The 26,696-nt window shown below is 40.7% G+C and overlaps 2 protein-coding genes across 2 annotated transcripts; one reads left to right on the top strand and one right to left on the bottom strand.

The window, feature by feature from the left end:
- Positions 1-66: 66 nt before the first annotated feature.
- LOC135540084 (putative beta-lactamase-like 1) lies at positions 67-18,525 on the top strand. Its single transcript, XM_064966426.1, has 8 exons — positions 67-266; positions 3,073-3,137; positions 5,357-5,507; positions 6,735-6,841; positions 7,716-7,873; positions 12,761-13,008; positions 13,741-13,846; positions 16,809-18,525. Exons 1-8 carry the CDS (start codon positions 134-136, stop codon positions 17,785-17,787), a joined length of 1,947 nt encoding a protein of 648 aa, XP_064822498.1. The 5' UTR covers positions 67-133; the 3' UTR covers positions 17,788-18,525.
- Positions 18,526-22,014: 3,489 nt separating this feature from the next.
- On the bottom strand, positions 22,015-25,527 carry LOC135540086 (neuromedin-U receptor 2-like). Its single transcript, XM_064966427.1, has 2 exons — positions 24,633-25,527; positions 22,015-23,332 (listed from the first exon to the last, which is right to left on the bottom strand). Exons 1-2 carry the CDS (start codon positions 25,489-25,491, stop codon positions 22,884-22,886), a joined length of 1,308 nt encoding a protein of 435 aa, XP_064822499.1. The 5' UTR covers positions 25,492-25,527; the 3' UTR covers positions 22,015-22,883.
- Between the last annotated feature and the right edge of the window lie 1,169 nt (positions 25,528-26,696).

Consider the following 26,696-nt stretch of genomic DNA (forward strand, 5'->3'; position numbering starts at 1 on the left):
TCACACACTAACTCTACCACACATTATCCTACTGCAGGGGCACCCATTTTCCCAGCCTGGCAGATGTCACTGATGGCTGTGGCAGTTAATCCAAGATCCTGGTTCCTGAGTTTGATAGAAGCAGGATTTAGCCATGGCCATGATATCAACACCTGTCAGGATGCTGCAGTTATCTTCCAAACACACACAGAGCAACTGCACAGGAATACTGTACATTTCCGTTCTGCTAAAAGAGGGTAAAGACCTACCCGGAATCCAGATTTGTGGTAAGCTCATGCAGAATTGATGGGTTTGGATGTTTTATGGACATGAATAGTTATTTATTTAATAGTTTTTTAATAGTCATATTTATTTTTCTTGTTGTAAGACAAGAAAAATACTGTCTTACAACAAGAAAGGTTTGTTGCCGTAATGTTTGTCATGAAAAAAGGTCTGTGTGGTTATATTTCATAATCTAGAAAAATATATTATATTTTTTATATAAATTGTGTTCATTTATTGGATGTAGTAGATGGATATTTATTCAATGCATATCATATTATGTTTGATACACGTGTACATGATGATAAACAGTGCATGATGTAGACTTTGAAAATGTGTTTTTATCTAAAATAACAAAAACACTGTCTTCTGTGTTTAAAGCAATGTACACTATACAGGGAACATTTCTGTCAGTGCAGCAGTTGGAGGTTTATTTACATTTTATTTGAGTAATTTAGCCAATGCTCTTATAATTCAAAGGATCATGTGGTTATTATTCACATAGTATATTTTTGCTATACGTTTTGATAGTCAGTATACTGTCTTGAACATTTAGGTTGGATAATGTGAAAGTGCACACAGACATGAATAGATTTAGATTAAAATGCAAATTAAAGTTAATCAGATAGCCAGTCTGAATAAAAGATTGTACATTTAGTATGCTGGTGTACTCATGTTTGCCAAATGAGGAGTGAACATTTCAAGGCATTTATTATGGACTGTCAAAGGCATTTTGCTAGGAGAAAATGTAAATCGAACTAAACGAAGATTGAAACTATGTGAGTTGATTAATAATTATACAATTGTAAAAAAAAACATGTTTCTAGAAAGTAGAACACACTGTAGAACCTACTTTTGCCATCACAAATCAGTAAACTTACAGAAGCATGTCTTGTCAGCGACTCAGTTATTGACGGTTAATAAGACATCACTAAAGCATGAATTCATAGTTTCATAGAATTCATTTAATAGTGGGTTACTTTATTAACAATGTTTAATGGCATGGACCTCTATCAAAACACTTTGCAGCTAGAAAGAAAGTGCTAAGCATTCCTTTGTAAACATCCCATCATATGGTTTCTGCATGTGCTCCTTAATGGGCTATTCTTCTCAACAGCATGAATACGATTATGTGAGATTGTGTGCACATGTCCTGTTCATCATATTTCCTTGTAGGAATAGACCTAAGCCTCTCAGTGAGCAGAGAACTACTCACTTCGCATTCAATTGGAATGCAAAGCATGATCTGTGAATCTAGTCAGTTAAACAAACAACAGTATCTGAAGTGTTACTTTTAAATCGGAACTTTTGATCAAATTGTTGAACATCATATACTGTAACTTGGCTGCTGCCAATCCTGCTTGCACAGTAATTGCGTAAACTAAATTACTATAGAGGGGCTCACCAAGACTAAACGATTCCTTTGGATATGAGCTGAGAGGCTCAAGTAGAACATCTTTAAGATAAAATACAAACTAAAAGGCCCTGGAGAGGAATATATTTCAAGCAATGCCTGGACAGTGTAAGTAGTTAAACCAATATCGGCCATCAACAGGATTTCATGCTGAATTGGAGACAAGTCAGTATGAAAAAGGTTTCAACTGTTCAGTGCGGTAGACTGTGTTTTATTGGCAAGCACAAGATGTACCAAAAGCCCTTTATTTGTGCATATAACCTAATCTATTCCAATGTGAATCATCCCATCCCAGCCTGTTGATAGTGTATGTGTGTGTTGATATGTGAGACAAACAAGAAGTTACCTTGCTGTTGTACCCTTTTTTGTATATGCTTCATGAACAGGTCAACCTGAAGGGTCATTTTGCTGCCTATCATTTACAGGTTTCAACAAATATTAAAGTACAAAATGTTGCAAGCTTGTTTTGCAACTAATTTAGAAACTCGAACAATCTGTCCATATCCAGTGCTGGAAAAACATAGTTTTGTCTCACACACATGCCAATAACACCCAATCACTCAATACATGAAGCTGTATTATATAATATGACTCGTGCCTCAGAGTCATAATGTTGTTGAATTATACGCCTTGGTTTTGTGAGCCCCAAGTTCCACCTAAAAATATCCGCTTGAAAATAATAGTGCATCTGGTTAGCACTCAAACATGCAATTTACCAGTTTTACCTCAGATAAATGTTTTCAATGGCTTCATTAAGAAGACAATCTAAGGCCAAAAGAGGAAATGAATGAAAGAAGGGTTGGCCTATGACGCCATCATGAAACCTGCATCATTAACAACAGGGGTGTTTATCAACAGTATGTTAGCACCTGGGAGCTGTTCTATGCCGAGACATAAGTTCAGTTCTTTCTGTAAGCTTGACAGCTTGGAGCAATGTCTGGAGTGACTTTGTCAGCTACAGTATAATTATAATATTCTCATGGCAGACTGCACATATGCACTCTTCACACTTTCAGGAAAAAAAGAGGACGTCTAGATGAGATATCTTCAGAGGGGTTGGGTTAAATGCGGAAGACACATTTCAGTTGAATGCATTCAGATGTACAACTGAGTAGTTATCCCCCTTTCCCTTTCAATGTTCACTTTGATAAGGCCTGCCTTACTATATTTTTCTATGTGTTTATCTATTTTTTGCATATTTAATCTGCTCTGTTTTCCAATGTTTTTTTTTCTTGGATGTCTTGAATGATTTATAAAAAATGATCCTCTAAATGTCTTGCCATACACCTACGTTAATGTACTGTACATCCATCATACAAGTGATATAGTGATATCTTTACTTGATATCCCTCCTTCATAAAAGATCCTGACATCCTTTCATGTTTCTTGCACATGAGTAATGGGGAAGACAGGCAGTAAAGTCCTGAGAGAGATGTCTATGGATGGAGTTCAGCCTCAGCAGGTAACGGCTTATACACAACATTACACACACTCACACATACTTACACTGACACCACACCACAACACACATACGACATACGCCCACACACACTCACACATACTTACACTGACACCACACCACAACACACATACGACATACGCCCACACACACTCACACATACTTACACTGACACCACACCACAACACACACACACACTCACACATACTTACACTGACACCACACCACAACACACATACGACATACGCCCACACACACACAACACATGCACACATGCATACTGATGCCACACACACGTGCACAAGCACACACATATTTTCACACTCACCACATACTGTACTCTACTGCTACTGTATGTATATATTCTGTTGCCTAGTCACTTAACCTCTACTTACAGTATATGTACATAGCTACCGCAATTACATCGACTCGGCACTGGTACTCCCTGTATATAGACATGTTATTTTTACTCATTATTGTTATTCATTATTCACTCTGTATTATTATTATTTTTTAAACATCTTTATCTTTAACTGTGCATTGTTGGAAAGGGACCTGTATGTCTCACTGTTGTTTACGAAGTTGTTTACGAAGCACGTGACAATGGGAGACCCTTAATGGGAGACTGCAGGTCATGTGTGTGTATGCGCTGGAGCATATCTGATTCTGCGCCGCTTACTCACCACAACTCTGTCCAAATGGGACAGCTGCTTGTTCCACAGCCATCAGCTGGTTATGCAACCAGGATCAACTCCAGCTTACTTTAACATGTTCTTTCTCTCTGTAGCAATAGTCCTATGTATATCAGAATACATTACTGGGCCTCCTATAGTTCACAGCCTTCCATAGCTAATAAAACAGGCATAATCTAGCTCAATGTAGAAATACAGAATGATTCACTTCAAATGTGATGAAACTTAAGTCCCCTCTATGAAAGAGATGGTAATCGCTGAGGAAGACACGTTTTTGATATCGGGTATTATATATGTTCTACCTTTTTCTAAACCTTGAGAAGTGCTTGAAATCTTTGATTTCTGCTTACTCTCTTAGGAAAGCTCATTCCCTGTTTGATCAAATCAGATCAAAACAATTATATATTTAATTAAAACATCCAATCCATTTAAACATTAAAGGAAAGGTTAAACAAATACAAATACATTTAAATAGATACAACCAGGTAAACATGAATTCCTAATTGATTACAAGCACATTCATTATTTTATTGATTATTGAGCTAAGTCTAATGCAAACACAAACTCCATTAATTCTCCCCCGTCTCCCCCCAGCAGGCTCCGGCCCACAATTGGCCCACTGACACCTGATACAATGATCTTAGACCTGAGCCACATGAAGAAATCAATTAATGAATCATAGCCATGGAACACACATTCTATGCAAAGTTGTACTTTAAAGGATGCGCAGCCCATGTGTAAAGTGTGTGTGTTGCGTGACTGTTAGCTATGGGAAATAGCGAGAGAATTGTATTCCTTCCTAGACTGTCTCAGTCAGTGTCCTCTGTTAACGTATTAGTCCACTGGAGCGCTCTAACTTTGTGTGCCCATGTGATTTCCCTTGTCAACTCATGTTTCTGCTACAGGTGCCTCATAAGGCCAACATGCCCTCCTCCTGTAAGGTTTGAGTAGACACCATGTTTTTCAGAAGGGACTTGGTAGGTCCCAAAAGTAGTGCAAACGGGACTGAAGTGAACTGATTTGTGGGGGATTAGAGATTAAGATTTCCCCTCCCGCTGAGATGGGCTTTAATGGAGTAAATCTGTGGATTATGATGTCAGAGGCCCGTGGTTGTCGGAGAGGAAATTTTATTGTCAGAGGAGTGCCGATGGCCAGGATTATGGAATGGTCAGTGAGGAGATATAGGAATGGGAAGCCATGTCTGTGCCATACCTCTGTACAGGAAAACCTTCAGGGAAGAACATCAACCACTATTGGAATTTGTGAGTTGTCTCTCCACGATGCTGTTCAGATGCTGATTCAGTGAGAGAAAGATAGTTTTATTATATTTTGCCTGCCTTTTAAAGCATCAAGTGGTAAGTAGTCTTGGTTGTGATTGCTATCTAAATTGTGTATGTAGATCAGCAAGTTAGCTCACTAATGTTATGAAAGTACATTTGCCATATTATCAAACCCTTCGTTTCTCAGCATCTCTTAGCATTCTAAAGGCCCATCCCTAACCGTGCGCGTGTGCGCGTGTGTGTGTTTTAGCCTTCCCCGGCTGCTGCTATAGAGGGACTCACCAAGACCAAGAAGATGAAGGTGAAGTGGACTCAGCTGGGCATGGTGTTCTTCCTGTTGCTCTCTCTGGTCATGACAGGATGCTTCCTCTGGCAGTACCAGATCCCAAAGTTACTGCCAAGTAAGGCTCACTCCCTGCATTCAACCTTGTTCAAGAAAACATAGAACCAAAGTAAAAACAATGGCAGGACATGAAGCAATTCAACATATTATACAGTGAACAGTGTTGATTCACTCTAAACACTTCAGCCTGTCAATCTCTTGTGGCTTTGTTATATTGTATCTGAGGTAAATGGGTTAAGATTAATCAGAGCTTATAATTACACCAGTAGTTCCTGCTTCCCCTGCATTAACGTTGACTCATACAATAGGTGATTTTGCACACAAAGAACCTGTAGAAATCAAGGAGGAAGTCCATTGTTTCAGGGAAAAAGGTTCCAACACACATGGCAGTTCTTGCTTCAGAATGGATTTATTTGCCTGAGACCCATATGAGGCTAAGCACTAGGCAAAAACTGATTGAATCAACTTTGTTTCCACGTAATTTCAATTTCAAAAACCAATGTGATGACGTTGAATCAACATGAAAAACTCGCAAAAGTCATCATTGTGAGGGCATTTTGTATTATTTTTCACCAAACTTTTAACCTAAATTCAATGACATGGTGACATGTTTTGCTGATTTAACATTGAATTCACAATAGTTGACAACTCAACCAAATGTAAATCAAAACTAGACATTGAACTAACGTCTGTGTCCAGTGTCTGAGGAGTGATCTGAAATCCAATTAGCTGTTTTCTGTGGGTGGTGAATAGATTAGAATGTTAAAGACAGACTGTGCTCACAGGGAACCAACCTACTGGAGTGCTGAAGGTGTGATCAGTCAGAGATGCTAGTGTACTGCATTTTCCTCCTGTAACAATAAGGGTCCCATTACGATGCCACATCTGTACTTTCTCCTTTATTTCTTCTTTGCTAAAAGTTTCTGTTGCAACCATTTGAGAAAGTAATATTATGGGGACATATAAAATGTAATCAATGATTCAAATTTAGCGGTCACATTTACTCCTAGGCTTTAGTTGCATTCTTTAACTGAAGGGCTGCTTCTTACACATGTATTATTTCAGTAGCACACCATGCCTGTATGATCTGGTACTGGATCAGAACATACTCTAGGCCTAGGGGCCTGTTTACTATAGTAATTCTATGAACTATAAAGACTAGATCAAATCCTGTGTAGTTAGTTAAATGAAAGTCTCCTTTAACTGCTCATTCAAAATTCATAGTGTGTTCAGAATTAATCACCTTCATGGCACTTAATTTCCTCTTCTTCTGTCTCTCTGCCAGATGAGAGCATGGGAGGCAATGCCAAATCAGAACGGATGTGCCCACGCTTCCCTGAGCCTCTCCCCCTAGAGCACCCTATCCCTACTCTGAAAGAGGCACTGGAAAAGGTAAGAGCTCCCTTGGGCCATTCACAGACCATCCACATTATGCTCATGTCCAACTAAGAACAGAAACATGTGTTAGTGATGCTTGACAACAGTTGCCTAGACATGAGGGGCTGTATTAACATGCAGAGAAATATAATTGATAAAGAAAGTGTCCTTTTTGCATGAAGTCTCTGGCAACAGATGTGGACGTGACCAGTTCCTGGATTGATATTATTCAGACAGTGAAGGGCATTTGACAACAGTCCTATCGGTCCCAGCACATCTCCATACAGATGTAGGATCTTAATTTGATCACCCAGTTGCAGGAGAACTTTACTGCAATGCAGGACATTTTAAACGTGTAGTGTATTTGATGTTTAAAAAGTGTTTTCATTACCACTTAGAAATTTCAGACCTGATTTTTGCTTACATTTTTTTTCTTCAATCCCTACAAAAAATGTCCATTAATTATAGTCCACATAATAATTCACATTTCCTGTTGCTGCAGGATTGTTTTCCTGCTGTAGCAAACTGGCTCAAATTGAGAATCTGTACAGCAGTCTTCTGTACAGCAGCAGTCTGTTATGGATGAGATTACATTTCCATTGGACATTAACAATGTCCTCAGAATGATAAAAACACATTAGAACTCCTTATATCTTTTATACAGAACAGAAGATTGACCATGTAAAAACAGAGTATCTCAGCATCTGCCAAACCTTGACATTGAAATCACTTCCATCACAACAAATCAAAAGGCAGTATTTTTGTCCACAGAGTGCCTTCAAATCTTTCATACCCAACTTTTAACTTTTGAACTTCTTGTTTACTGAAACTACTGTAGAACTATGAATATTATTCGATATACAGTAAATACTGATATGTTCTCACTCAGGTGGACACACTGCTGCGCCAAATCATCAATCCTACTAGTCTTCCCTCTTTGTCGGCCATTGTGATTTTCAACAACACCGTTCTGTGGACTGGTAACTTTGGCAAGAGGAACAGAAGTGACCCACTCTCAGCTCCTCCCAATGAGTACACCATATACAGGTGAGCAGCATAGATCTCAGGGCTTTTTTGGGCCCTAAAGGGGATGACAAAGCCAGGTCTGTTTATGACTCAAATCATCACATGTTTAAGACTCCTACAACGTTGAAGCTTGTGGTGTTGATGATAAGCACCCTTAGCCCTTTCTTATGCACTTCTCCATTCAGGGACATGCGTGTAGTTCCGTTGTCCATGTATGACGTACTACAGTACGTGCTCAGAGCGTGTGAATTTCCTATCAGTTGAAGCTGCCTTACTGCTCTTAAAAAAGGCATAAATGTAACATGTCAATCAGCCTCTGATACAGTTAGCCACTACACCACTATGGAGTCTTTTAGCACCATGGGTCCTGTAGCTGTGGGTATTCTCGCTTCAGAGTACAGCTGTCATTACTGACCAACAGAAGTCTGCATTCCCTGATGCTCAACTTCCAGTTATGTGTATTTTGCTAACTCTAACCATATGTGGTAGATAAATAATGCAGTCTTTTCAGGCTTTTGTGTGGAATTTTACAGGCTTGTGCAGGGATTTTTATGTAACTGCGCCAATCATTCTATTCTCTTGCCGATAGAGATACTGTCATAGCGTTTATTGTTGAAACACCTACAATCTGAGGAGAAGTGACATTCAGGGGAAGTAACATTGAGAGGAAGAGGGAAAATAACATTGCTATGTATCAAAGTATAGGTACAATATCTCACCCTGGTTACACTCATACAATACCGTTCAAAAGTTTGGGGTCACTTAGAAATCCCCTTCTTTTTGAAAGAAAAGCATTTTTTTTTTAAATACCCATTAAAATAACATCAAATTGATCGGAAATACAGTGTAGACATTGATAATGTTGTAAATGACTATTGTAGCTGAAACCGGCAGATTATTTATGGAATATCTACATAGGTGTACATAGGCCCATTATCAGCAACCATCACTCCTGTGTTCCAATGGCACATTGTGTTAGCTAATCCAAGTTGATCATTTTAAAAGGCTAATTGATCATTAGAAAACCCTTTTGCAATTATGTTAGAACAGCTGAAAATGGTTGTTCTGATTAAAGAAGCAATAAAACGTGCCTTCTTTAGACTAGTTGAGTATCTGGAGCATCAGCATTTGTGGGTTCAATTAAAGGCTCAAAATGGCCAGAAACAAAGAACTGTCTTCTGAAACTCGTAAGTCTATTCTTGTTCTGAGAAATGAAGGTAATCCATGAGAGAAATTGCCAAGAAACTGAAGATCTCATACAACGCTCTGTACTATTCCCTTCACAGAACAGCACAAACTGTCTCTAACCAGAATAGAAAGAGGAGTGGGAGGCCTCGGTGCACAACTGAGCAAGAGGACAGTATATTAGAGAGTCTAGTTCGAGAAACAGATGCCTTACAAATCCTCAACTGGCAGCTTCATTAAATAGTACCCGCAAAACCCCAGTCTCAAGGTCAACAGTGAAGATGCGACTCCGGGATGCTGGCCTTCTAGGCAGAGTTCCTCTGTCAAGTGTCTGTGTTCTTTTGGCCATCTTAATCTTTTATTTTTATTGGCCCGTCTGAGATATGGCTTTTTCTTTGCAACTCTGCCTCGAAGGCCAGCATCCCGGAGTCGCCTCTTCACTGTTGACGTTGAGACTGGTGTTTTGTGGATACTATTTAATGAAGCTGCTAGTTGAGGACTTTTGAGGAGTCTTTCTCAAACTAGACACTCAAATGTACTTGTCCTCTTGCTCAGTTGTAAAACTTGGCAGCAAGGCAATACCCCCAAGCACACATCAAATTCCACAAAGAAATGGTTACATTTTGCAATGGCCACAGATGAAGGATATCAAAGATTTTCAAAGTTTCTGTATGGAGAAATGGTCTAAAATCCCTTCCAATGTGTTCTCCAGTCACATAAAACATTTTAGAAAAAGGCCCAGTGGCGTTATTCTCACAAGGGAAGGGTGCTGGAGTTTTGAAAACAGGGGTACCAATAATGTTGACCCCTATCTTTTTGAGAAAAACTAGTTCTCTGAGCAATTGCATTTGTATAAAATAACATAATTTCCCCATTTATATACATATTTTATTTAACAGTATTATATGACTTAATTTATAGTCTTTTTTGCTAATATTAGGCTCAAGGCTGCCAATAATTTTGGTCGTGACTGTATCATGAGGGGGCAGAGCATCATGATAGAGTCACTGAGAATGATAGCGGATAATATTGCCACTCCTATTTGACATCTCTTCAATCTAAGCTTACAAAAAAGCGTGTGTCCTCAGGCCTTGAGGAAGCAAAAGTCCTTCTGATTGTCACGCCTTGGTCTTAGTATTGTGTGTTTTAGTTTATTAGTTAGTCAGACCAGGGTGTGACATGGGGTTATTATGTATTGTATTTTCGTTTTGGGGTTTGTAGTGTTTGGGATTCTAGTTGATTAGGGGTGTGTGTGGTGTTAATTAGGTTGGCTGCCTGAGGCGGTTCTCAATCAGAGTCAGGTGCTTCTCGTTGTCGCTGATTGGGAACCGTATTTAGGTAGCCTGTTTTTCGCTTTGCATTTCGTGGGTGATTGTTCCTGTCTCTGTGTTAGTTTCACCAGTCAGGCTGTATTAGGTTTCGTTCTGTTTTTTGTTTTTTTTGTATTTATTAGTTATTCGTGTTAGTTCGTTCGTTTTGTCTTCTCTTCATAAACATGAGTAACTTACACGCTGCATTTCGGTCCGACTCTCCTTCAACAACAAAAGAACGCCGTTACACTGATACCCAAGAATAGTAAAGCACCCTTACTGGCTCAAATATCCGACCAATCAACCTGTTACCAACCCTTAGTAAACATTTGGGAAAAAATGAGTTTGACCAGATACAATGCTATTTTACAGTAAATCAATTAATTAAACAGACTTCCAGGGAAGGGCATTCAACCTGCACGGCACTTGCACAAATGACTGATGATTGGCTGAGAGAAATTGATAATAAAAAGATTGTAGGAGCTGCTTTGTTAGACTTCAGTGCAACTTTTGACATTATCGATAATGGAAAAAGGTATGTTATGGCTTTACACCCCCTTCTATATTGTGGATTGAGAGTTACCTGCCTAACATAACACAGAGGATAATAATGACCTGTGTCACGTTGGTATGAAGGGTTGGGATGCAGGCGCAGGAATGTGTAATAGTTTTTTTATTATACCCCAAATTACAAACATAAGTAAATTGCCTTTGAATTTGTCCCAGTGTAAAGGCATGGGGACGAAGACGGAACAAACACTATATAGAACACAGGGTTGAAACCCAAACAAAAGAGCGAGGAGTACCTCGAATAAATAACACAAGTGCACAATGATTAACACACGGGACGAAACCCAATAATCATCTGCGCAATACACAATGTCACAAAAGCCAAAACACACAGCACAGGTACTCACACGCACCAACGGACATTGTAACAATAATCGTCAGGACAATGGTAAACCAAGGACACACTTATACAATTACTATTCACTGGGAATATGGGGCCAGGTGTGTGTAATGAAAGTTCCGGAGGGATCGTGACAACCTACCACTGGCTCTGAGTAAAGTCACAAATCAAAGCTGAGAAGTATGCTTCCTGATGGACTCCTGTGATTTAGGGGGTATACACTATCTTTAAATCTATGGAGGGTTGGAGGTGGTTCTATGGAATACTAATAAGAGTGAAGGCCCCACTTACAGCCCTGCTACATTACAGCCATCGGGCATCCGGCGTTGCGGTCACACATCAGCCATTCATTTGAGATCATTGAAAGCTGTTACTGTATACTTTGTATATTACGCTCTCGTTGCGTCACGTCCAAAGGCAGCGTTAAAGCACAAGTATAGCAGAGGTTATATTTTTACGGCTGAGGAGTGCATTCATTCTATCTTGTGAATTGAAATATAGAGAAATAAAATAGATTTTGGTTGCATGTGGCCTCCACTAGACACCAGTGGCTATTTTACTAAGATTTATGAAGTCAAGAAGCTACGAGCTAGCAGACACTCTAGCTAGCTACATTGACTATATTCACAATGTAAACAAAAGCAACATGTAATTAGAGGATCATTTAGTACACCCACTAGCAACATTTTAAGAGTACTTGCGAAAAACTGGACCAAAGCTATTGTACTCACACACAATTGATGAATACAGTAGGGACAGACAGAATAAAGATACTCATACCCTTTTCTCCTCCGCTCTCAAAACAATGCACTCTTGGCAACGCTTATAGTGGACTTGAAGTATTATGTGAACACTGCTGTAATTTTTCTGATTTGTGGTATGTTGCCATTTCAGCAATGAGTTTGAGCCTGAAATTGGCTTGAAAATGTGCCACCGGGATTCAATCTGAAAAGTGTTGTTGACAAGCCCATTGCACAATCTACAATTCATAGGCGATTTACTGATGTTTGTGGAGATCATATTCACAGTAAACTGTGTGTATATCGGTTTAAGCGTAAATTACTTGTACAAGTCGAGTGCAGTGCTATTGCCAGCAATGCGCCTTTGATTGAATACTGACCTATGTCTTTAACTATGTATGAGCTATTCAGTCATTATGCTTTCATCTGTCTTGTGTTGTCAGCACAGGCCTTAAATAGAAATGTAGCATGATGTTGTAATTTCAAACTCCAAACCCCTTAATATCTGGAGTGCGAGACAGAAATGTCTGGGCTATGAGGCAGAGAAAACGTTGTGAGGTCAAAAGCCTGAGTGTAGAAAGGTTTGGAGAGTGCATGTGAAAATGAAAGAATGTTAGGCTAAGCTCATCCTCTGAAAGCAAGAAAAGTACTCTATTAATTTGTGTGTGCTTGTCTTACTGTTTGTTGAAATTATTTAAAAAAAAGTTTTGGGCAGAAATCAGGGTGATACAGTAGTAGTCAATTCCTGTTTGATGCCCTACAGGATTGCCAGCCTTTCCAAGATCTTCCCAACGCTGATGCTGTACAGGCTGTGGGACGATGGGAAGATAACCTCTCTGGATGACCCTCTGGAGAAATATGTGGATAACTTCACCATTAAAAACCCTCTGGGCAAGTCACGGGACTCTGAGCTCAAGTACGTGACAGACGGCCTGATCTTCCTGGATAGTGGAGAGGTTCAGATCCGCTCCTCCTCTGTCACTCTGCGCAGGATGGCCAGCCAGCTCTCAGGTAAGATACAAACCTCATACTCCGCCCCTCCCACCTGGGATTGGAACTCATGTCATGCAGACCCGTTAAAATACTATCAGGTGGAACAAGTTATGTGCCTAATGTACTCAGCTACAATGTTGAACAGTATCATGCTATTATTATCAAAATATACATGTTAATGTGATGTTCATGATCCTATTTATTGATTAAATTCAAATGCCACCACACCGCAAACTCTGGTCAGTCACCTCTAAGCAGGTTGCTGAATTGCCTTCTGAGGTGGTAAACACGTCTGATGTAACAGAAACGGTTTAGATTATCACTGCATCTGCTTATCATCAGAAATAGATCATGCGAAGGGCTAAGGGACAATGAGTCACACTCATTGATGGGCAACACTGAATTGAAAAAAAAACTACAATACCTTGCTTTCAAACAGGTTTGATTTGATTATGTCAATATGAGGTTCACACTTAGATCATTGAAGCATGATAGTCAAACTCAAAAATTCATAGAGGAGAGTATTCAATGTTTTAGACCAGACATTGACATGGAATTCTGAGCTGTACATTTAATTAAATGATCGGAGGCAGTCCAAACAGATGACATGTTAGAATAACATTTGAGGACCCTGTTTCAGTTCAAATGAATTGCAATTGGCTTGAGCTTCATTTATCATAGTAGCTAAATTAATGCATTTTCTTTTCTTTAGACTGAAACACTAAAGATGTTGTGTTTTGTCAACTGCAGGTCTACCCAGAAGACTAAGAGCCACTAACCTGCTGTGGAAGGGGAAAACACAGGCTGCAGTGAATCTGCTGCAAGATGATGTCCTTGTTGCAGACCCTGGCACCAAGTAAGGCCTTAGTCATTCCCATCATTCCCAGCATTATAATCATTCAAATGTTGTGTGTGTCCTTGTGCCATTTAAATCTCACTCAATATTTGCCTTTTGTAATATAATGGAACCTACAGTTGAAGTCGGAAGTTTACATACACCTTGGCAAAATATTTAAACTCAGTTTTTCACAAATCCGTACATTTCATCAGTGGTGGGCCCTCAGGGCCAGCAGGCCTTCTCTACTGGCCTAAACATCATCAGAATTATTTATTTTTTTTAAATATATTTTCCCTCAAATATGTATTAAATTATTCCCCAGAGTAAGAGTTACACTGTTCATTTCATAGCGTTCCTCTTGGTTGCACTGCTTCCAGCCCCAGGTTGAGATTTGGAGGGCTGGTCTTTATGTTAGATATTTTATCCAATCATATTCAGCCATCATGTGTTGCCAGGGGTCTAAAATCTGCCCTCAGGCCTTCAGAATCAACAGTGCGGGCGCTTGTAGCATAAAGTGAATGGAAAATCTAATTTAGTGTCTCACCAATCAGCTTTAGAGTTGGCTATTGTACGCCTGCTGGCTGGCTCCAGTGTTACACAGGAGCCAGCTAGCAGGCGTAGTGCCTGCACGTCTTTTGATTGGATTACCAACTAGGAAACTAGGAAACTGAAATTGATCAATGATTGATCAACAAATTAATTTGCGTACTACTAAACTGTTTTTTCAACCCACAATGGCGGAAGGAGAAGATATCGATTTGGTCGAGGATATAATTATAACGCCATTCTCAAGACAAACTTTTCAAGAAAAGTTAGACATTGTCAGGAGAGGTAGACGCCGACACTACAAAGCCGACGCTACAAAGACAGGCTCCGAGAAGCACTGCAAACTGTACTGCTGGGAATGCATATTATTTGCAAGTGATCGATTTGGTGTTTGGAGCCACACTGGCTTTGCAAACCTGAGTTGTTTAACCAAGGCAGCAACGAGACACCAAAGTATGGCTGGGCACTTAAAAACAATGGTGCTTTTGAAAACTTTTGGGGACACCCGAGTGGATCTACAGCTCAACGAACAAGCGCGCAGGGCAACGAAGCTGCACAATGAAAAGGTATTGTACTCTTCCCCTGCAATTCTCTGAATAAAAATGTCAATTTCAAGGTGACGCAACGCCTGGTTATACTGCGTTTCTGTCTAAATGTATAGTGTCTAGAGCCATGGCATCATAATGATGGTAATAAGAGGTGGATTAATTCGGGTAGGACTGTGTAGGACTTCACTGAAGGCCCAGGCCCCAGAACCACGGCACGCTACTGCATTTAATCCTAGTAAGAATTACCTGTCAGAATGTGAAATGTCAGAATAATAGTAGAGAGAATGATTTATTTCAGCTTTTATTTATTTCATCACATTTTCAGTGGGTCAGAAGTTTACATAAACTCAATTAGTATTTGGTAGCATTGCCTTTAAATTGTTTAACTTGGGTCAAATGTTTTGGGTAGCCTTCCAAAAGCTTCCCACAATAAGTTGGGTGAATTTTGGCCCATTCCTCCTGACAGAGCTGGTGTAACTGTGTCAGGTTTGTAGGCCTCCTTCCTTGCACATGCTTTTTCAGTTCTAACCACACATTTTCTAGAGGATTATAGGACCTTGACTTTATTGTACTTAAGCCATTTTGCCACACCTTTGGAAGTATGCTTGGGGTCATTGTCCATTTGGAAGACCCATTTACAACCAAGCTTTAACTTCCTGACTGATGTCTTGAGATGTTGCTTCAATATATCCACATAATTTTCCTTTCCTCATGACGCCATCTATTTTATGAAGTGCACCAGTAACTCCTGTAGCAAAGCACCCCCACAACATGATGCTGCCACCCCCGTGCTTCACGGTTGGGATGGTGTTCTTCCGCTTGCAAGCCTCCCCCTTTTTCCTCCAAATATAACAATGGTCATTATGGCCAAACAGTTCTATTTTTGTTTCATCAGACCAAAGGACATTTCTCCAAAAAGTACGATCTTTGTCCCAATGTGCAGTTGCAAATTGGCTTTTTTTATGCCGGTTTTGGAGCAGTGGCTTCTTTCTTGCTGAACAGCCTTTCAGGTTATGTCGATATAGGACTCGTTTTACTGTGGATATAGATGCCTTTGTACCTGTTTCCTCCAGCATCTTCACAAGGTCCTTTGCTGTTGTTCTGGGATGTTCTTGATTTGCACTTTTGTACCAAAGTACGTTCATCTCTAGGAGACAGAACAAGTCTCCTTCCTGAGCGGTATGACGGCTGCGTGGTCCCATGGTGTTTATACTTGCGTACTATTGTTTGTACAGATGAACGTGGTACCTTCAGGCATTTGGAAATTGTTCCCAAGGATGAACCAGACTTGTGGAGGTCTTGTGGAGGTTTTTTATTTTTCGAGGACCTGGCTGATTTCTTTAGATTCTCCCATGATGCCAAGCCAAGAGGTACTGCATTTGAAGGTAGGCCTTGAAATACATCCACAGGTTCACCTCCAATTGACTCAAACGATGTAAATGAGCCTATCAGAAGCTTCTAAAGCCATAACATAATTTTCTGGAATTTTCCAAGCTGATTAAAGGCACAGTCAACTTAGTGTATGTAAACTTCTGACCCACTGGAATTGTGATACAGTGAATTATAAGTGAAACAATCTGTCTGTAAATAATTGTTGGAAAAATGACTTGTGTCATGCACAAAGTTGATGTCCTAAACGACTTGCCAAAACTATAGTTTGTTAACAAGAAATTTGTGGAATGGTTGAAAAACTAGTTTTAATGACTCCGACCTAAGTGTATGTAATCTTCCGTCTTCAACTTCAATTTGCTTCACTCATTTGGATATAAATAGATGGCTCAGGTGTTTAATTACGTCACCCCTGTGGGCTGCATTGACCCTTTAGTCAATGCAGGGTCAATGCAGCAACACAGTGACTTCCCACTCTGCTGCTCTGTGTTTTGCAGATGCCACTACAGTAACCTAGCCTTTTCCTTACTGGCCCACGTCATGGCTGAGAAGGTGGTGGGCCTGGACTACCAGCGCTGGATCAATGATAACATCCTGGACCGGCTGGGGATGGAGGACACAGGCTTTGACTACACCCCAGGGATCCAAAGCCAGATGGCTGTGGGCGTCTACTCCAGTGGCCAGCCAGCCCCTCTGTATGACCTGGGCTGGTACCGCCCCTCAGGCCAGATGTTCTCCACTGCCGCTGACCTTGCCAAGCTGGCCATGATGCTGCTGGGGGCCTACCACCGCAAGCTCCTGGAGCCCGACACCCTGAAGATCATGCTGACCCCACTGTACCGCTGTGATAAGGACTACTTTGCCAACCGCACCGGGACGCCTTGGGAGGTTAATGAGCAGCTGGGCTACGAGGTGCTGCGTAAAGACGGAGACCTGGATGGCTACTCAGCCACCTTCTCACTGGTGCCCAGGCTCAAGCTGGGCCTGGTGGTGCTCATGGCTGGCACCAGACCTCAGAACCAGGAGGTGGTGGCCAAAACTTACAGTCACATCATACCCGCCATGGAGAGGGTGTTCCGGGAGGCCAAAAAGATCCTCATCCGTCCCCCTATTCCAGACCCTTACATAGGCTTCTTCACTTATGGAAACATCACCTTCTATGAGATCAAAGCTGGGGCAGACGGTGTTCTGATCATGCAGCAGTTTGGTCCCCAGATTGAGGACCTGATCCCAGAGAAATATCGGACAATCAAGCTGAACTACCTGGTAGACAGGGTGTTCAGGGTGGTGTTTGAGAAGGAGTACCCCTGTGTTTTGCGGGTCAGCACTGCCTCAGTCTCCCTTGAGGCCCAAGACGGGCAGCTCTTTAACTTTTATGTGTTTGACAAGCGTGGTCTGTCCCCTGGCTTCGATGCACCAGGACTGAATACATACAATGTGATCCGGATAGCCCGTAGGCCGACTTTCTCAAACTAACTGAACTCATACAACGGAAAGGCACATGTACATGCTGAATGAAGGTCCTTTTTGGGTCTGTAGCATATATTTAATAGGGATACTCTGAAATTAAAGAAAACATTGCTGTCAGACAGTGAGTAGACTGTATCATGATGAATTGCAAAAGAAGGCACACAGACAGATTTCTTCTTTTTTTTACCCATTGACATCAAAGTTTTTGATTTCTGTGTCAAATAATGGCATTGCAAATATCCATCCTTTTTAAACAGTTGATAACCTGACCTTAAACATACACTACATGAGCAAAGGTATGTGGACACCTGCTTGTCGAAGATCTCATTCCAAAATCATGGGCTATAACATGGAGTTGGTCCCCTCTTTGCTACTATAACAGCCTCCACTCGTCTGAGAAGGCTTTCAAATAGATGTTGGAACATTGCTGCAGGGACATGCCACAAGAGCATTAGTGAGGTTGAGCACTGATGTTTGGCAATTAGGCCTGGCTCCCATTGGGCATTCCAATTCATCCCAAAGGCGTTCGATAGGGTTGAGGTCAGGGCTCTGTGTAGGCCAGTCAAGTTCTTCCACACCGATCTCGAAAAACCATTTCTGTACGGACCTTGCTTTGTGCATGGTGGCATTGGCATGCTGAAACAGGAAAGGGCCTTCCTCAAAGTTATACAGTACCAGTCAAAAGTTTGGAGACACGTACTCAAGGGTTTTTCTTTATTTTTACCATTTTCTACATTGTAGAATAATAGTGAAAACATCAAAACTATGATATAACACATATGGAATCATGTAGTAACCAAAACAGTGTTAAACAAATAAAAATATATTTTAGATTTTAGATTATTCAAAGTAGCCACCTTTTGCCTTGATGACAGCTTTGCACACTCTTGGCATTCTCTCAACCAGCTTCATGAGATAGTCACCTGGAATGCTTTCCCAACAGTCTTGAAGGAGTTCCCACATATGCCGAACACTTGCTGGCTGCTTTTCCTTTACTCTACAGTCCAATTCATCCCAAACCATATCAATTAGGTTGAGGTTGGGTGATTGTGGAGGCCAGGTCATCTGATGCAGCACTCATCACTCTCCTTCTTGATCAGACAGCCCTGACACAGCCTGGAGGTGTGTTTTGGGTCATTGTCCTGTTGAAAAACAAATAGTCCCATTAAGCGCAAAGCAGATGGGATGATGTATCACTGCAGAATGCTGTGGTAGCTATGCTGGTTAAGTGTGCCTTGAATTCTAAATAAGTCATAGACAGTGTCACCAACAAAGCAGCCCCACACCATCACACCTCCTCCTTCATGCTTCACGGTGGGAACCACACATGCAGAGATCATCCGTTCATCCGTTCACCTGTCTCATGATGACACGGCGGTTGGAACAAAAATCTCTAATTTTGACTCATCAGACCAAAGGACAGATTTCCACCGGTCTAATGTCCATTGCTCATGTTTCTTGGCCAAAGCAAGTCACTTCTTCTGATTGGTGTCCTTTAGTAGTGTTGTCTTTGCAGCAATTCGACCATGAAGGCCAGATTTACGCAGTCTCCGCTGAACAGTTGATGTTGAGATGTGTCTGTTACTTTAACTCTGTGAACCATTTATTTGGGCTGCAATCTGAGGTGCAGTTAATTGCCGATTTCTGATTCTGGTAACTATAATGAACTTATCTTCTGCCACAGAGGTAACTCTGGGTCTTCCTTTCCTGTGGAAGTCCCCATGAGAGCGAGTTTCAGCATAGTGCTTGATGATTTTTGCGACTGCATTTGAAGAAACTTTCAGTTCTTGACATTTTCCGCATTGATTGACCTTCATGTTTTAAAGTAATGATGGACTGTCGTTTCTCTTTGCTTATTTGAGCTGTTCTTACCATAATATGGACTTGGTCTTTTTCTTCCGTACACCAACCCTACCTTGTCACAACACAACTGATTGGCTCAAACGCATTAAGAAGGAAAGAAATTCCACAAATTATCTTTTAAAAGGCACACCTGTTAATTGAAATGCATTCCAATGTCAAGAGTGTGCAAAGATGTCATCAAGGCGAAGGGTGGCTTCTTTAAAGAATCTCAAATATAAAATATATTTTTATTTGTTTAACACTTTTTTGGTTACTACAAGATTCCATATTGTGTTATTTCATAGCTTTGATGTCTTCACTATTATTCTACAATGTAGCGAATAGTAAAAAATAAAGAAAAATCCTTGAGTGAGTAGGTTGTCCAAACTTTTGACTAGTACTGTATAGTGCATTATACTGTACATGTGTAGTATTTTAATTTGAGCCAGTTTGCTACAGCAGGAAAATAATGTAATGTAATTATGTGGATTATAATTAATGGATTTTTTGAGAGAGGTTGATACATTTTTCATTAGGGAAAATCAAGTCTGACATTTTAAAGTGTAAGTTACAAACTTCTGCTTTTTAAACCTGGAATACATACGTTTCCTATCAACAAAAGAGTGACCAAATTAAGATCCTACATCTGTACACCTTTTACAGTTTTCTTTTTACCTTTATTTAACGAGGCAAGTCAGTTAAAGAACAATTTCATATTTTCAAGGTGGGTAACCTGCCTTGTTCAGGGGCAGAACAACAGATTTCTACCTTGTCAGCTCAGGTATTCGATCTTGCAACATTTCGGTTACTAGTCGGACACTCTAACCACTAGGCTACCCTGCCGCCCTATACTGTATTGTGGCACAGTATTTCCTGTCTTTCCTGCACTATGCACATTGTTTGTTACTGTACTCTTATATTTGTCAGCTTGTCCTATCCTAACATTGCATTTGTAACAAAAAAACATAATGTAAATATGGTATGCTGGCATCAATCAACACACTTCAATTGTAACACTGTCATTTGCATGTGGATGTTCATGTTTTTTTGCCCTATGAATCTCAAAGATGTCAAATGCACGTTTCTACTGCAGTAAAAGATGGATTTATTTTAGTTTGTTATCAAATTATATCCTGATAATTTTTGACCTACGAAAAATTCATAAAATGTGTTCATACCAAACAAAAATAAACTCAGATTTTTAAATAGAGATCATGTTGGGTTTTGGCATAGATACCTTTTACAGTGTCTGTAGCCATACTGTATGTGAGAATAGACCAAAAAGTATGGGCTTAAAAGGGGGCTTTGGGATATAGTGGTATAGTTCCAGGAATGACTGTGTACTTCATCATCCCAATTCTGACTCATTTAAATCCTCCATATGAATAGATTCATGACAAATAGCAGTAGCTCATAAACTGACTCCTAATGAATAACCTAATGTGGCCTTCTGGTTTGGCAGCTAGATTTTTGAATGTAATATTACGTAGGAGAGAAAACAGATCATTTTCAAATGGGTCTAGCCGAACACTATTGAAATTGAAACCCAAAATCAAATCAAATCAAATTTATTTATATAGCCCTTCGTACATCAGCTGATATCTCAAAGTGCTGTACAGAAACCCAGCCTAAAACCCCAAACAGCAAGCAATGCAGAAAGGCCAAAACCTAGGAAGAAACCTAGAGAGGAACCAGGCTATGTGGGGTGGCCAGTCCTCTTCTGGCTGTGCCAGGTGGAGATTATAACAGAACATGGCTAAGATGTTCAAATATTCATACAGTAAATGACCAGCATGGTCGAATAATAATAAGGCAGAACAGTTGAAACTGGAGCAGCAGCACGGTCAGGTGGACTGGGGACAGCAAGGAGTCATCATGTCAATGAAAATGAAAGGTAATTCTCCAGGCCTCAGGTGCAGTGTGGTGGCAAGGATTGCATTTGGAATAAGAGATGGTTCCTATAATCTTAGATATAAAGGGTTACAAAAGGGTTCTGCAGCTGTCCCCATAGCAGAGCCCGTTTTGGTTCCTGGTAGAACCCTTTTTGGTTCTAGGTAGAACTCTTTTGGGTTCCATGTAGAACAAAGGGTTCTACCCAGAACCAAAAGGGTTCTGTCTGGAACCAAAAGGGGTTATTCAAAGGGTTCTCCTATGAGGACAGCCAAATAACCCTTTTTTGTTCTTGATAGCATCATTTTTTCTAAGAGTGTAGAGTTCAATATCCAGTTGGAGAACACAATGTTAGCACACACTAAGGATGGAGCTATTCAATATGTTGTCGTATACACAAGAAAGAAAATGTCATTCATTACCCTCCAGTGAATGTTATGTGGCAGGCAAAGCTAATTTGTTTTGTACAGAATAACAATTCATCCATAGAGGCTACCAGGAGGCTTCTAGGAATCTTTAATCAAATGGTCTAAGTGCTGTAATTGTCTCTTATGATGGATTCTCTGCATCATTGACACTCTACAAGAATACAGTCTTGGCCCAGATGTGGGGCGGCAGGGAAATCAGGAACAACTTGCTGTGAAATCAGGATCAACTTTTGTAGAAGCCTCATCGTGGTTCCCATTATACTACTGCCACTTACACATTGATGGTCGAACAGACTACCGTTGTTGTTGCTGTTGTTGTTGTTAGGGTCTCCAAGAGACTCATACGATACATTCTCAATGTAATACACATTCTGTTGCAGACATTGTAAACAATTCATGAAATACTCATCAAGCAATTCATTCATGTTTTGCTGTTTTCATAGAAAGGCAATAATTATGAATTGATTTACAGTATATTTACATAAAATGTCTAGGTCAAAGGACAGCAGTGCTACATACGTACATTCAATGTCTTTGACCAGGAGAAATGGAGAAGTTTTGACATACACTCAATAAATTACGGGTTGGAATAGGTGGTTATGAAACACAAGGATGATAAATACTGTAACTGCAGTTCACATAGTCCATATATCACACAGATCAATATGAGAAGACCAATCATATTTGATAATCAATCACCAGAGTGAATTATCAAGTGCAACCAAGTCTCTCATTTACATACCCCTAAATCAGTTGTTTTCGGATACATCTGTCTGCTATGAGGATTTATGTTGCTTTAATAACAGATCACAATTGAGTCCACAGATCACCTCATGAAATAATGATCATCCAGCTGTGCACAATGCATCATCTGCTCATTAGTCAAATCCACAGCCTGACAGAGGGCATCATATCTACTACCACATTAAATATTAAATATGATTAAAAAGCAGTAGCAGTGAAGTCAGAGTCTACCACACAGGAATGTTCACATGTCAGTGTTGTGATCTCTATGCTCCCAGTCCCAAATGGAGATAACAGGGGGGTGAGGGAGTTCTGGTCCCTGGGACTGGCCTGGGATTTAGGAACTGGGCCAGAGGGAACCAGCAGGATTTTGGCGAAGGGTGGGCAGTCTTTTCTAGAGGCGGTGTCTTTCGTATGTGTGCAGATAAGATCCCAGAAGCATTCCCGAAAGCGTGTGGAGAGCATGTTGTAGATAACGGGGTTGACTGCAGAGCTGAGGTAGAAGAGGATGCCGGAAAGGAGGTGCACACACTGGTACACAGTTTGGTTGAGGTCTGTCCAGACAGACCACTGCATGATGCAGCTCCACAAGAGCCGGTCGATATGGAAAGGAGCCCAGCAGATGGAAAACACCAGCACGACCACAGCTACATAACAGACAGTGACAAGAAGAGAGGGAGACCGAGAGGGAGGATGAATTAAGTGATGCAGAGAGAGGGAGGAAGGAGGGGAACAACAGGCTATCCTCTACCCTGCAAGACCTGGTCCTCATGAAACTGAGACATTCTACTCATATAACTACTGACAGAAACTGGCCCACATTCACCATTTCCCCATGAGATCGTGTAGAGGGAGTTAAGGGCCTCTTGACAGCCAATTTTCCTGAAAATAGAACGTGGAAAAAAGGAATTGCCTCCTCAATTCTCCAAGGAATATAAATCAATTATCTTTAGATAACTACTGGAGAGGAAATTAAAGTATTGGATGAACACTGCTACTCAAAACAAAGCTCCGCCATAGCTAAGAGATCAACATTCAGTGCAGAGACACTTCCCAAAATAGCAATGCCCTGTGTAAGAAGTGTCAAATGGGTACAAAGAATCATGCCATGGGCTTTCAGAAAGTTTTGTTTTTCGACCATGCCATTGCATTGTCGCAGATGAGATAATCTGGCCTAGTCTCAAATAAACAAACACTGCCAAGACATACAGGTAACTGACAAAATAAAAGAAACACCAACATGCCTTAATTGGAACTCTATTGGAGGGATGCGACACCTTTCTTCAACAAGAAATTCCATCATTTGCTGTTTTGTTGTTGGACGTGGAAAATGCTGTCTCAGGTTCCAATCTAGACTCTTCCATAAATGTTTAATTGGTGTAAGATTTGGTGACTGTTATGGCCATGGCTAACATCGTTGTGATGCTCCTCAAATCATTCAGTGACCACTTGTGCCATGTGGATGGAGTCATTGTCATCCTATGGGGGCATAGTCATGGTATCCAAAATAATGGCTAACATAATGACCTGCCCAGCATATTTATACTTGACCCTAAGCATGATGGGATGTTAATTGCTTAATTAACTCAGGACCCACATGTGTGGAAGCACCTGCTTTCAATATATTTTGTATACCTCATTTACTCAAGTGTTTCCATTATTTTGGTAGTTCCCTGTACATCAACCTGGAAAATGTAGGAACATAATGACTGGTATTAGAACCTATCAGATGCTCTTTATTATCAACATGAGAGAATTTTCTAAATTACAATATTATTATCATTAACACAGACTGCATAATATAAAATGTACAAGGGATGAACTTATCATTCAAAACCTTTTTGGATATTACTACCAGAAAACAGTTTAAATGTCAAAATTGTGTTGACCATGGAAGACAGGTTTGTGACAGTGACAACGGAAATGGGCATGGAATGCAGAACTTACCAAGCATCTTGGTGGCTTGTCTCCTACGCCCTCGCTCTACGTGTATTCTCCAGTTGGAGTTGGTGCTACAGTTCTTCCTCATCATTCCCTGGGAAAGGTGTCGCTCCCTGCCCAGCTGGATGCCCATCACCAGGTACAGACCGCTCATCACCGTCATGGGCACAATGTAGAAGCACGCAGTGGTGATCAGGATCACCAGGTTATAGATCCACGGGGCCCCTATCAAACTGCATATGGCTGACTCTGCCACCTTCTCCGGGAGATTCAAGTAGTAGATGCCATGCAGGGAGGTGTTGGGGATGGCACAGACCAGGGACACCACCCATACGGCACTGATGACATGCTTGGCATGCTTGTTGGTGGAGACATAGCGTATTTTTAGTGGATGGACCACGGCGATGTACCTCTCCGCACTCAGCACTGTCACATTTAGGATGGAAGCGAAGCAGACGGTCTCAAGGAGGAAGATCTTGAAGTAGCAGACTCCCTCGCTGAAAGGGAAGGGGTAGTTCTGCCACATGTCGTAGATCTCCAGGGGCATCCCAAAGAGGAGCACCAGGAGGTCCGACACAGCCAGGCTGAACAGGTACAGGTTGGTGGTGGTACGCATCTTCTTGTGTTTGGATATCACTGCGCATGTGAGAAGGTTGCCAGACACACCAAAAAAGAAGATGAGCAGGTAAACCAGGGTGATAGGGAGGAAGACGGGAGAGCGTTTCGGCCCTAGAAATTCCAGTAGGAGGTCCTCGATGGATTTGGTCCCAGAGTCATTTCCTGTGACGTTTAGCAATGTGATGTTACAGAACATGCCGTGCTGTTCTGAGATGTTGGAAACAGAGTCCAGGCAGTACTTCTCCATTTCACAGTAGGGGCTTGTAAGTGGGAGTAGAGAGGAACAGGATCACTGGAGATGTCTGCACATCATTGCTCTGAGAGAAATTCCATACAGAGAGAAATACAACACCTAAGAGTACCATGGCAACAACACAATTTTATATTACAGCATCCTGATTCTACATAAGATGATGTAAAAGCTCTCATATGGTGACTGACACAGCTCAGTAAAGTCTCACAAGAGATATATGTTTTGCACGATTAAGTCTTGACTAAAGGGCTGATCAGATTCCACTAGTTGTAACTGGGAATTATGAAATTACAGTACATCACAAACGCACACTTTCCCTCTTACAGTGATAGTATGGTGGTAGTTTCACCAGTGTGTATAACATGAATACTGTAGTAAATATTGTGTAGCCACATGTTTGTGCAATTATTTACCACATATTATGATTCCCATTTTTCAGTCATCTGTTCTGTGCAAAGACAATTATTTGAATGAGTTTAGCTAATTCAAATAAAAAATGATTCCTGCAATAACCAAGTCTTCAGCAGCATTTGGCGCTGTGTGATAAACACATTCTAAACGCTTGGCAAAATCAAGTCTAATGTAAAAATGAAATAATTTTGTATTGCAGCAAAATGATGTGCTGTTGCAACAGTAATAGATGTCTCTATCACTTCATACATTTCAGAGCTGAGACATGAATGTTTCATTAGGCCTGTTAGTTTCTCTGCAGTGGGTGTCTCATCTTACTCTATAGGAGCAGAAGGCAGGGATACAGAGCTAGAGGGTGTGAAAATGAGCTTTGGAGCTTACTTGTGTTCCAATATGTTAAACTTTGGTGCCAGTAGCATAATAATCTATGCACACTGATGAAACTGAACAGATTGTGCATAAAACTGGAAAGGCATTTTCATATGACTGCGACCCAGCACTCTCCTAAACAACAGTTCAGCCTATTTTACAGACTGCAATTAGCAGCAGGATCCTGATTTAAGTGCATCAAATCAATTCATAAAGAATACATCCAAACCCAACATACTGTAACCCACATAGGCTGCCTGCCTGTTCAAGAAATTAAACTTCAACTCCAAACTGACAGAAAATCTTAACTGAGCATAAAAGCAACACATGACATAAAACAACATTCAGTCAATTTCATGAAATGTTCAGAACTAAAGCACGTGGACATACAAAAATATCCTTTATCGCTTACTTCTTGC

This window comes from Oncorhynchus masou, chromosome 5 (genome assembly GCF_036934945.1).
Source record: "Oncorhynchus masou masou isolate Uvic2021 chromosome 5, UVic_Omas_1.1, whole genome shotgun sequence".
NCBI lineage: Eukaryota > Metazoa > Chordata > Actinopteri > Salmoniformes > Salmonidae > Oncorhynchus > Oncorhynchus masou.

Excerpts from the sequence above, each read along its gene's own strand:
- LOC135540086 (XM_064966427.1), bottom strand. The coding sequence starts at position 25,491 with ATGGAGAAGTACTGCCTGGACTCTGTTTCCAACATCTCAGAACAGCAC. Across the intron at positions 23,333-24,632 it reads ACAAGCCACCAAGATGCTTG|CTGTGGTCGTGCTGGTGTTT; the intron begins GTAAGTTCTGCA and ends TCTGTTATGTAG.
- LOC135540084 (XM_064966426.1), top strand. The coding sequence starts at position 134 with ATGGCCATGATATCAACACCTGTCAGGATGCTGCAGTTATCTTCCAAA. Across the intron at positions 7,874-12,760 it reads AATGAGTACACCATATACAG|GATTGCCAGCCTTTCCAAGA; the intron begins GTGAGCAGCATA and ends GATGCCCTACAG. Across the intron at positions 13,847-16,808 it reads GTTGCAGACCCTGGCACCAA|ATGCCACTACAGTAACCTAG; the intron begins GTAAGGCCTTAG and ends TGTGTTTTGCAG.